Here is a 10692-nt window from a genome sequence, read left to right on the forward strand (position 1 = left end):
GTAACCTTTGTCATCCCGCGGCCCCCCCGGCGCGGTCTCCATGGGAGCGTGCCGCGTTGCCAAGCCGTCCAGTGGAGTGCTTGGCCACGGCCGCCGGCCGTCGAGCCGTTGATATGACAACTGCAGCGGGGACACGGGGCGGCCCCGGGGCGGGCGCGGTGCTTCGCACGACGGGGGGCCGGCAGCCCCCTCCGGGGAGGGGTCCCGGCCGAGTCGCCACGCCACGCCACGCCACGCCACGCCGGCTGGAGAAACCCACCAGGGCGGGCTCGCGACCCCTCGCCGTGCCAAAAAAAACCCGTCCGGCGGGCCGGTAAATAAATTTATCAGCAGAAGGAAGCGAGCGGGGAGAGCGTGACCCGCGGCCCCGCCGGCACAACGGGCTGCGGCCCCGAGATGTGGGGTGAGAGGGCTGAGCCCGTCGGGGCACCGGGCCCCTCTCCCTGCCCCTCCGCTTGAGGGTCCGGAGGCCGGGGAGGGGACGGACAAGATTGGGGACCCCCCCCCCCCACGCTTCAGCGGCAGCCGTCGGGCGTCGGATGAGGTAAAGCAGCGAAAGTGGAGCAGCCACTGGCGCAGCGAGGGACAGAGCAGCCCAGCGCCGGCCGGCCGGCTGTCAGGACGGGGAAAGCGGCTCCATCCCCCAGCCAGGTGCGGCAGCGGGGTGCCTGGGATTTAGGGGGGGGGGACGGCTCGGCCCGCAGCCCACCCCACCCCGACGGCTGCCCCCATGCTGGATCACCGAGCCAGGATGGAGAGCGGCAGGAAGGAGAAGGTGAGGCCGCCGCCGCGCGATGCTGGGGCGATGGCGGGGGGCACCCGGCGGGGGGCAGGGAGCGGCCGGTGGGTCGGGCGTCGGCTCTGGGGGCAAAGCCGCGCGGCACGGAGCCAGCTCCGGCGTGTGCCGTGGGGTCCCCGAGGTCACCCTCGGCTCCGGTGCGCTGGGTCTCGGCGCGGCCTGGGCCATGCCCCATCCCCGCGCCGCCGAGGACTTGGGCCGGGGCCGGGAGCGTCCTTCAGACCGCGCCGCCTGGTTGGGATGCTCTCGGCCCTCGGCACCGTGCTGCCGTCCCCGGGATGAGAGGGGGCCTGTCGCCTCCTTCGGCTGGTTGTCACCGTGGTCGCCGAGGCACCCAGGAGGGTGACGCCTGGCTCATTCCCGGCCAAACGTCACCTGGGGGAAGCTGCTCCCGTCTCCTCTCCCGGACGGATTGAGCTCACGGGGCTGCGGGTGAGGACAGCGAGACGCTTGCCCGCTGCGGACCGGAACATCGGGGACGCCGAGGGGACACGGCACGCGCGGGGGGGCGGGAGCGCATGGCTGGCCAAGTCTGGCATCGCCGACCACCGCGGCCTTCGGCTGCTGATTTCCGGCTTTGTCCTTTTTGTGGGATGCGTCGGAGCAAGCAGTTTCCTCGGGAAGCCAAGAGCTGGTTTCAGTCGCACGGGAAGAGCCAAATCCCACTGAGAGAGCCAAATCCCACCCAGGGAGAACCAAACTCGTGTGAGGGGCAAGAGCAGCGATGGGTCGGGGGGCCCTCCACTGCCACGCTGGGGCGCCAGCCCCGGGGGCAGGGACCCTCCGGGCGCGGCACGTTCGGTGTTCTCCTCTGCAAAACGGCGCTACCGGGCGGCTTCTGCGCTGCAGCGTCAAACGCCTCCGGCCGCTGGCTCCGGCGGGACGGGCAAAACTGGCCCTGCGCTTTTCCTGGCAGGATTTTTCCGGCCGACCTGAGCTGAACGCTTTCGGGGTCATGGCACGCCTCGCCGTGGCGCTGCCCCGGGCTGGGGGGGACCAACAGTGTCCCCCGGCACAGCGGCGTCCCCGTGGCGTGGCCACGTCTTGTCTCACGGCTTCGGCAGCAGGGCGGACCGGGGAGCGTGGCTGGAGAGGTGCCGGGATCCCACCCGGCTCTGGAGGGGTGGCGGAGGCCCCCCCAGACAGGAGGGCTCTGCGGGCAGGAGCTTTCGGGGCAAGGAAATATTTGGGATGAGCCCCGGCTTGGGGGGCTGGAGGCCAAGGGACGGCGATCGGGGCCGGGCGATTTGTCGGAGGGGATCGCGGTGAGCGACTGCGAGTTCGGATGAGCGGAGGCGGCAGGCGCTCTTCCCTGACGCCGGGATGATCCCGACCACATCCCAAAGGCCCCCACCCCGAAACGCGTTGAGAAACAAGAGCAGCCTCGAGGAAAACATCCGTCTGCCAGGAAAAGTGCAAGCGGGAGCGTTTTAAGCGTGCCCGGATCCCGCTGACTAATGAGCCCTCTAATGCCGCCGGCTCGCACCTGGCCGAGCGGCAATGGCTCTCTCCCTCCCCGGCTCCATCTGCCTGCCCCCGATCGCGTGCCGCGGCTAATGGCGGCTGCTCCGGCGGACAGGGTAAATACAGGTCCTGCCTGCCAGGCGCTCCCCTCGATCCTCCCTGGCAGCGGGGCAAGGGAGCGTTCCCCGATCCTTACACCCTGCCCTTGGCGCTCCGCTCGCACCCAATCTGGTGGGTGGAAACCGATACCGGGGTACAGGATGCTGCCGGGGGGATCGAGGGCGACATGGCATCCCTGTCACAGAGGGGTCTCGCGTCCTGCGTGGGAGCCATCCTCGCCAGGAAAAACCCTGGGGCTCGGCGGGACAGGATGTTCGTGGGCCGCTGGTCCGAGCGCTGCCGGAACAGCGCCGGCTTCAAAGCAACCGGCCCAAGCTCGTGGATTGTGAACCGGCCGGAGGCAGCGACGCGGGGACCCTGCGCCCACCGCAGGCAGCTCACGGGCAGCGCCGGGAGAGGATCTGGGTCAGCGGCGGTTCGTGCCGGCCCTGCGGATTCACCTTCCCGGGGGTCTGCTGGGCCGGAGGCAGGAGAGCGGAGAGAGGGGATGAGCTGGTTCTGCGTGCCGATGGGGACAACCGGCGCCGGGGGAAGGAAAATCTGTGTGATTTATCGTGGTTCCGGCCAGCCAGGTCCCGTGTCCCCTGTCCCCAGCTGATGTGGCCTGTCCCGCCGCAGGTGGAGCAGATCCTGTCGGAGTTCCGGCTGAAGGAGGAAGATCTGAAGAAGGTGATGTACCGGATGCAGAAAGAGATGGACCGGGGGCTAAAGCTGGAGACGCACGAGGAAGCCTCCGTCAAAATGCTGCCCACCTACGTCTGCTCCACACCCGAGGGCTCAGGTACGGCGCCGCCGGGCTGGGCAGGCGCTGCTCCCGGTCCTTTGCCGCGTCGCCCCTTCCCCGCGCCTCGCCGAGTTCGGTGCGGGAGCCCGAGCCCCATCCCGAGCCGGTCACCTTGTGTCCCCCGCCCCGGCCTTGCAGAGGTGGGAGATTTCCTGTCGCTGGACCTCGGCGGCACCAATTTCCGCGTGATGCTGGTGAAGGTGGGCGAGGGGGAGGAAGGGCAGTGGAAGGTGAAGACTAAGCACCAGATGTACTCCATCCCGGAGGACGCCATGACGGGGACGGCCGAGATGGTGAGCCGGGCACACGGGGCATCCCGTCCCGTCCCCGGGCAGGGGCACACCGTGCCACCTTTCGGCGGCAGAAGCCGGCGGGGGGGTAGCAGGGAGGTGGTGGGGGACCCGTGGCGGGGACGGTGGCTGGCTGCGGGCAGCGGGAGTGTGGGGACAGCCCCCGGCGAAGGCTGGACCTCCTCTCTTCCAGCTCTTCGACTACATCTCCGAGTGCATCTCAGATTTCCTGGACAAGCACCAGATGAAGCACAAAAAGCTGCCCCTGGGCTTCACCTTCTCCTTCCCCGTGCGGCACGAGGACATCGACAAGGTGAGGGGGCGGCCGTGCAGCACGAGGGCTTGGGAGTCCCCGGCCCCGGTTACGCCCCCAGCCGCGTTTCGGTCTTTCCCTCGCACCAGGGCATCCTCCTGAACTGGACCAAGGGCTTCAAAGCCTCCGGCGCGGAAGGGAACAACGTGGTGGGGCTCCTGAGAGATGCCATCAAACGGCGAGGGGTGAGACGGCCGTGGCGTTCGTGCTGGGACCACAGCGGAGGGGAGGCACCAGCACCCCCAGCCGTCGCCGTGGCGGGGCTGCCGGAGCCCCGCATCTCCCCATGAAGGGTTCCGTGCGCGTGCACATGCACACGCGTGTGCATCCTCGCCCTCGGGGACGCCCCAGACCCGCCTGCTGCCGAACAGCCCGGACCTCCTCCTCCCCCCCCGGCGAGACCCCAAGGGTCCCTGTCCCCTCCGCAGGACTTCGAGATGGACGTGGTGGCGATGGTGAACGACACGGTGGCCACGATGATCTCCTGCTACTACGAAGATCACCGGTGCGAGGTTGGGATGATTGTGGGTAAGACGGCCCCTTCCCGCAGGGACACGCGGCAGGCGGGGCGGGGGGACCGTGCCCACGGCCCCGCTCGTGCTCCCCCGCTTTCGTCCTTTTGGAGGGGACACACCGAGGACGGGGCGGGGAGGGTGATGGTGGCGCCCCGCCGAGGTCTCCTGAGGCCGGGACACCGGATGGCGTCGCCTGGCCCCGGCGCGGCGGTGGAGGCACCTTTTGGGGCAGAAACGGGGCGGTCGCCGTAACGGGTCTGGTGACCCACGGCACAGGTCCGTCCCCAAGGGCCATCCTCTCTCCAGGCTGCCGGCGGCTCCGGCGTCTCACCATACGGGTGGGGACCCGCGGAAGGTGGCCGCAGCCAAGGAGCGGCCATCTGGGCTTTCCGCGCCGGCTCGCGCCGGCCCCGTGTCCTGGGTAAACACCGCGTCGCTGGCACCGAGCTGTTTATCGGCTCCTTCGGAGTGCTGGGCTGCCCTCGCCGTGCAGCACCCAGGGCCCCTGGGACCCCGCCATGCCCGTCCCCAGCACCCACCGGGGCCAAAAATCCAGCCGGGGCCGCAGGGAAAGGGCCCAGGGGGACTGGGAGGGCCGAGCACTCCCATCTGCGTCAGGACGGGGACGTACGACTCCGAGCGCAACCCCCACCAGCTGCGGGGTGGTCGATGGGAGGGACGCGGGCGTTGGGGGCCAGGGGGGGCCGCGGCGCTGACCGCCCGGTCCCGTCCGGGGTTCCGCTGGCAGGGACGGGCTGTAATGCCTGCTACATGGAGGAGATGCAGAACGTGGAGCTGGTGGAGGGCGACGAGGGGCGGATGTGCGTCAACACGGAGTGGGGGGCCTTCGGCGCCTCGGGGGAGCTGGACGAGTTCCTCCTGGAGTACGACCGCGTGGTGGACGAGACCTCACTTAACCCCGGTCAGCAACTGTAAGGAATAGGACAGATCCAGTTCCTCTGGGGGTCCGTCCCCCCCACCCTCCTCGCCCCTCCACCCACCCCTTCGCCTTCCCCCTGCCCGCCTGCACCGCGCCGGGCTCGGCTGAGGCCGGAGCAGCTCAGCACAGGTACCCCCAGAACCCAGGTGGGAGGCGGGACGGGGCTTTCCCCCTGTGCGCAGGGTGCGGCCGGCAAGGAGGGGGATGGAAAGAGGGGGTGCCCCCCCCCAGAATCCCGGTTCTGGCGGCCCCCCCTCACCTGTGTGTGTCCCCCCCAGCTACGAGAAGATCATCGGGGGGAAGTACATGGGGGAGATCGTCCGGCTGGTGCTGCTGAAGCTGGTGGACGAGAACCTGCTCTTCAACGGGGCGGCCTCCGAGAAGCTGAAGACCCGCGGGACCTTCGAGACTCGCTTCGTCTCGCAGATCGAGAGGTTGGTGGGGCCGCGGGGTGGGGGGCAGCGCCCCCAAACTGTCCCGCTGTGCTGCCCTGGGCCAGGGTCTTCTGTCCTGTCACCCCACAGCAGTCAGGGCACGTTGGGGTGTCTGTCCCGTCACCCCACACCAGGATGTCCCACGTGGGGGTCCCGGCGTCCCCTCACCCCACCCCAGCCCTCTCCAACTGCCCCATTTTGGGATCCCCCACCCCATTACCCCTCCAGCTGCCCCATTTTGGGGTCCTCCATCCCCTTGCCCCGCACCAGCCCTCTCCAACTGCCCCATTTTGGGATCCCCCACCCCATTACCCCTCCAGCTGCCCCATATTGGGGTCCTCCATCCCCTTGCCCCGCACCAGGCCTCTCCAACCGCCCCACACGAGGTCCCTGTGCCCCCCGGCCAACTCACCCCTCTCCCCCGTCTCAGCGACTCCGGCGACCGCAAGCAGATCTACAACATCCTGACGGCCTTCGAGCTGCTGCCCTCGGGGACGGACTGCGACATCGTGCGGATGGTCTGCGAGAGCGTCTCCACCCGCGCCGCCCAGATGTGTTCGGCCGGGCTGGCCGGCGTCATCAACCGCATGCGGGAAAGCCGGAGCCAGGAGACCCTCAAAATCACCGTGGGGGTCGACGGCTCCGTCTACAAGCTCCATCCCAGGTGAGGACTCCCCGCAGCCTTCCTCCCACCCCCCGTCCCCTTCCTCCTCCTCCTGCGTCCCCCCGGGCCTTGACCCCATTTTCTGTTGTTTTTGGCCCCTCTGCCAGCTTCAAGGACCGTTTCCACGCCACGGTTCGGCAGCTGACGCCCGGCTGCGACATCACCTTCATCCAGTCGGAGGAAGGCAGCGGGCGCGGGGCCGCGCTTATCTCGGCCGTTGCCTGCAAGATGGCCTGCATGATGGGGCAGTGAGAGAGGACTCGGGGGGAGGACGAGGATGACGATGAGGAAGGCGGGGAGGGGGGCTGGGAGGACAATGGTCCCGCTCGGAGCTCTGCGGGGAGCAGACGGACGCGGGAAGGGATTTGCCGCCGGCGAAGGCGCCTCCTGGCTCCCCAATAAATGGGGTTTGCGTGGACTTCTCCTCCCGGGCCGCTGCGAGTGAACGCTCCTCATCTTCCTCAGGAAGCCCCCGCCGCGGGGCTGCCCCACACGTGTGGGGCAGCTGAGGGTCTTCCCACGCCTCCTCACTCGCCGCGAAACAGAGAGATCCCTTCCGGGGCTGTTTCGCTCTCTGGGACGGCACAGCTCAGCCCCCTTCCCCAGTAGCCAAAAATAGCGTCGCCCCCCCCGCCCCCGGCTCCGGTGACACCGGGGGGGCCCGGCCTGGCTCGCGGCCGGCACCAGGCGCCAGGTTTGGCTCGGCCGCTCACCCGCCGCCCGATTCGGCTCGGGGAGATGAGGGGAGGGGGATAATTCGGCGCGCCCCTGGGGGAGCCCCGAGCCAGGGCTGCCGTGAGTGCAGTCGGGGGGGGCGCTCTGGGGTGGGGGAAGGCTGCAGGGGGGACGGCGGGCACCCCTGGGTGTTGGGGTCCCTCTGGGGGCCAGAGGCACCCTTGGGTGTTGGGGTCCGTGTGCCCCACAGGGGACCCTGTCCCCAAAACCGCCACATGCTCCCCAGTGACCTCATCCCCAAGGCCCCCGCGTGTCCCACACGTGCCCTTTCCCCTGTGACCCCCGACCCCAAGACCCCGTGTGTCCCCCAAGGTCCCCCCCGTGGGACGCGTCCCAGCCGCACCCCGCTCCAGCCGGCAGATGTTGGGGGTGACGCCCACCGGCGTCTCAGGGACCATCGACTCCAGTTCCCTGCGCGACATCGACCCCCGCGGGGACGAGCAGGACGGCCGAGGGGACAGCGGCACCCCAAAAAAAGGACAGGCTTCCAGGGGACGGGGGACGGCGGGGCCACCGTCTCCAGGAGAAGCGGTGGCCCGAGGCAGGATGCTTTATTGAGCGGGGAGGGGGAAAGGTTTTGGGGCCAAGAGGGGGCTCGGAGGGGCCACGCGGGGCTGGCTGTGGGGACAAGGAAGGAGCGGTGAGTCGGGGGCCATCGTCACTCGTCACCCTGATCCAGGTGCCAGCAAAAGTGGCCTCTCTCTCCAACCTCCCCCCCCCGGGATGCATTTTGGGGGTCCCCTGTCTGCCCCCCACCCCACAGGGGCGCAGGCAGGTTCCCTCCTGAGGCACAGGACTCCCCGGGGTCCAGGCAGGGTGCAGGATGTGGGGTGCGGGACACGGGGCGAGGGAATGCGGGGTGCGGGACGGAGGACGCGGGACGCGGAACCTGGGACATACGACGCGGGACGCGGGATGAGGGATGTGGAACGTGGGATGCAGGACCTGGGACGTGGGACGCTGGACACGGGATGAGGGACACGGGATGAGGGACACGGGATGCAGGATGTGGGACACGGGACACGGGATGCAGGACGAGGGACGTGGGATGTGGGATGAGGGAGGTAGGACATAGGATGCAGGATGTGGGATGAGGGATGCAGGACGAGGGACGTGGGATGCAGGATGAGGGACACGGGATGCAGGATGTGGGACATGGGATGAGGGATGTGGGATGTGGGATGAGGGACATGGGGCATGGGATGCAGGACGAGGGACATGGGATGTGCGATGAGGGATGCAGGACATGGGACGTGGGATGCAGGATGAGGGATGTGGGACACGGGATGCAGGATGTGGGATGAGGGATGCAGGACATGGGACGCGGGATGTGGGACATGGGACGTGGGACGTGGGATGCAAGATGTGGTATGAGGGATGCAGGATATGGGACGCGGGACAGAGGATGCGAGATGAGAGATGTGGGACACAGGATGCAGGATGTGGGATGAGGGATGCAGGACATGGGATGCGGGACGCGGGACGCGAGCTCACCGGGCTCAGGCCTTGCAGAAGCCGATGGCGGCGCAGGCGTCCCGGGGCTGGTCGCCGTTCTGCAGCGCCTCGCTGATCTGGTCCCGGAATTTCTTCACCAGCTTCCTGCAGACGCGGCCCAGCCGCCTGCCCAGGGCCCGGCAGGCCTTGCCCAGTGCTGCCTCCACCGCTTCCTGCCAACGACCACCCTGCCGGCGTCAGCGGGGCGGCGGTGGGGCACCGGCCCCCCAACCCATGCCCTCCGGCTGCCCCCTCACGTTGTCAGGGTCCTCGCCTGCCATCGCCTTCATCTGCCCCAGGATTTTGGTGCACAGGCTGCACTTCTTCCCCCTGCCCGGCGGCGCCACGTCCCCTTCGGCCGCGTCCCCTTCGGCCGCGTCCCGCTGTGGGGTGACAGCGCAGACCCTCAGGAGTGCGCCGGGCTCCCCGGCGTGACCCCACTGCGTTCGGGGGGCTGCCCCGCGGCTGGCGCCGAGGCGGTGGGGCTGGCGCTCACCGGGGCCAGGCCGTCCCAGAGGTCGCGGCAGTACAGCTCCTGGCGGCAGCGGGCGGCGGTGGCCGCGTCCCGGCACCAGGACGCGGGGTCGCCCTGGCAGGGCTCGGGGACCACGGCCCGCGCCGCTGAGCCGAAACGGGGACGGTGAGCACGGCCATGGGAGCGCACACCCATCACCGGGGTCCCCGTGCGCCCTGGGGGTGCCCAGACCCCGGGGCCCACCAGCCCTGGGTGCTCGACTGCGCTCGGTCCCCATCACCCCTCCTGCCCATCCCCACGTCCTCCCGTCCCGCCACCCCATGTCCCCACAAGAACCCCGTCCCGCCACCCCCTGTCCCCACGTCCTCCCGTCCCGCCACCCCCACGTCCCCGCCACCCCCTGTCTCCACAAGGACCCCGTCCCACCACCCCCAGGTCCCTGCCACCCTCAGGTCCCCGCCACCCCCTGTCCCCACAAGGACCCCGTCCCGCCACCCCCTGTCCCCACAAGGACCCTGTCCCCGCCACCCCCAGGTCCCCGCCACCCCCTGTCCCCACAAGGACCCTGTCCCACCACCCTCAGGTCCCTGCCACCCCCAGGTCCCCGCCACCCCCTGTCCCCACAAGGACCCCGTCCCCAGGTGCCATCCTCGCCGCCGTCCCCACTGTCCCCACGTGTCCCCTGTCCACCCCAGGGTGCTCATCCCCCCACTGCCCCCTCCTCCTCCGAGACCCCCGTTACCTCCCACCGCCACCAGCACCCAGAGGAAGGTGGCAGCCATGGCGAGCCCACTCGAGCGGGTGGCAGCGGGTGGCAGCGGGTGGCAGGGGGTGACGCGTCCCACCCTGACTTTTATAGCCCAGCCAGCCACGCCGCTCAGCGTCACCGACACCCAAAAAACCCCCTTAAAACGGAGCGGCGGCGCCTTGCCAACCCCCTTCCTCCCTCACACCCCCGCCCCCCGGCAGGAAGGGGGCACGGGCCGGGGGGGCCCCCCGAGCCCTCAGGGGGGAGGCGGGTGTGGGGCCGGACCCTCGTGGGCTCCGTGGGGCCCCAGGGCTCCATTCCGGTGTCCCCCTGTCCCCCCCCGGTGTCCCCCTGTCCCCTCCCGCGCTCCCCGGGGTCTCAGGGGCCGGGCCCGGTGTCCCCTGTCCCCCCCTGGTGTCCCCCCCGCTGTCCCCCCCGCTGTCCCCTGTCCCCTCCCGCGCTCCACGGGGTCACAGGGGCCGGGCCCGGTGTCCCCCCCCGGTGTCCCCCCCCTGTTGTTCCGCTCGGTATCCCCCTGTCCCCTCCCGGGCTCCCCGGGGTCTCAGGGGCCGGGCCCAGTGTCCCCCCGCTGTCCCCCGCCCGGTGTCCCCCCCCCCCCGCTGTCCCCCTGTCCCCTCCCGCGCTCCCCGGGGTCCCGGGGGTCCTGATCCCCCCCCTCCGCTGCCCCCTCCCCGTTTCCACAGCAACGGCCTCGCGCCGCCGCCACCCGGCCGCCGCGATGTCACTTCCGCCCCAGCGGCCACGCGACTTCCGCGCTTTGCGGCGTTCGCGCCTTTTCAGCCCCCCGCTCCCCCTCGCCCCCCCCCGCGCCGCCCATGGCGGGTCCGTGGTGCCGGGCCGGCGACCCCCCGACCTCTGACCTCTGACCTCGTAGGTGACCTGCAGCCTCGGGAGGG

General features: G+C 70.3%; 2 protein-coding genes across 3 annotated transcripts; one reads left to right on the forward strand and one right to left on the reverse strand.

Moving 5' to 3' along the window:
* Positions 1-524: 524 nt before the first annotated feature.
* GCK (glucokinase) lies at positions 525-6575 on the forward strand. 2 transcript variants are annotated; one of them, XM_086767963.1, is made up of 10 exons: positions 525-775; positions 3002-3164; positions 3306-3460; positions 3651-3770; positions 3860-3955; positions 4199-4298; positions 5034-5217; positions 5504-5659; positions 6090-6323; positions 6431-6575. In XM_086767963.1, exons 1-10 carry the CDS (start codon positions 731-733, stop codon positions 6573-6575), a joined length of 1398 nt encoding a protein of 465 aa, XP_086624089.1. In that variant the 5' UTR covers positions 525-730. The 2 variants fall into 2 exon arrangements, with proteins under 2 accessions (XP_086624089.1, XP_086624090.1); XM_086767964.1 differs by lacking the exons at positions 525-775; positions 3002-3164; positions 3306-3460; positions 3651-3770; positions 3860-3955 and having other exon boundaries at positions 4204-4282.
* Positions 6576-7555: 980 nt separating this feature from the next.
* LOC147597450 (antimicrobial peptide NK-lysin-like) lies at positions 7556-10039 on the reverse strand. Its single transcript, XM_086767985.1, has 5 exons — positions 9770-10039; positions 9049-9173; positions 8810-8935; positions 8553-8725; positions 7556-7676 (listed from the first exon to the last, which is right to left on the reverse strand). Exons 1-4 carry the CDS (start codon positions 9807-9809, stop codon positions 8558-8560), a joined length of 459 nt encoding a protein of 152 aa, XP_086624111.1. The 5' UTR covers positions 9810-10039; the 3' UTR covers positions 7556-7676; positions 8553-8557.
* Positions 10040-10692: the final 653 nt, after the last annotated feature.

The sequence above is a fragment of the Chlamydotis macqueenii genome, chromosome 27 (genome assembly GCF_036417535.1).
Source record: "Chlamydotis macqueenii isolate bChlMac1 chromosome 27, bChlMac1.mat, whole genome shotgun sequence".
Lineage (NCBI taxonomy): Eukaryota > Metazoa > Chordata > Aves > Otidiformes > Otididae > Chlamydotis > Chlamydotis macqueenii.

Excerpts from the sequence above, each read along its gene's own strand:
- LOC147597450 (XM_086767985.1), bottom strand. The coding sequence starts at position 9,809 with ATGGCTGCCACCTTCCTCTGGGTGCTGGTGGCGGTGGGAG. Across the intron at positions 8,936-9,048 it reads TCTGGGACGGCCTGGCCCCG|CGGGACGCGGCCGAAGGGGA; the intron begins GTGAGCGCCAGC and ends GTCACCCCACAG. Across the intron at positions 8,726-8,809 it reads CAGGCGAGGACCCTGACAAC|GAAGCGGTGGAGGCAGCACT; the intron begins GTGAGGGGGCAG and ends GGTCGTTGGCAG.
- GCK (XM_086767963.1), top strand. The coding sequence starts at position 731 with ATGCTGGATCACCGAGCCAGGATGGAGAGCGGCAGGAAGGAGAAG. Across the intron at positions 3,956-4,198 it reads ATGCCATCAAACGGCGAGGG|GACTTCGAGATGGACGTGGT; the intron begins GTGAGACGGCCG and ends TCCCCTCCGCAG. Across the intron at positions 4,299-5,033 it reads CGAGGTTGGGATGATTGTGG|GGACGGGCTGTAATGCCTGC; the intron begins GTAAGACGGCCC and ends TTCCGCTGGCAG.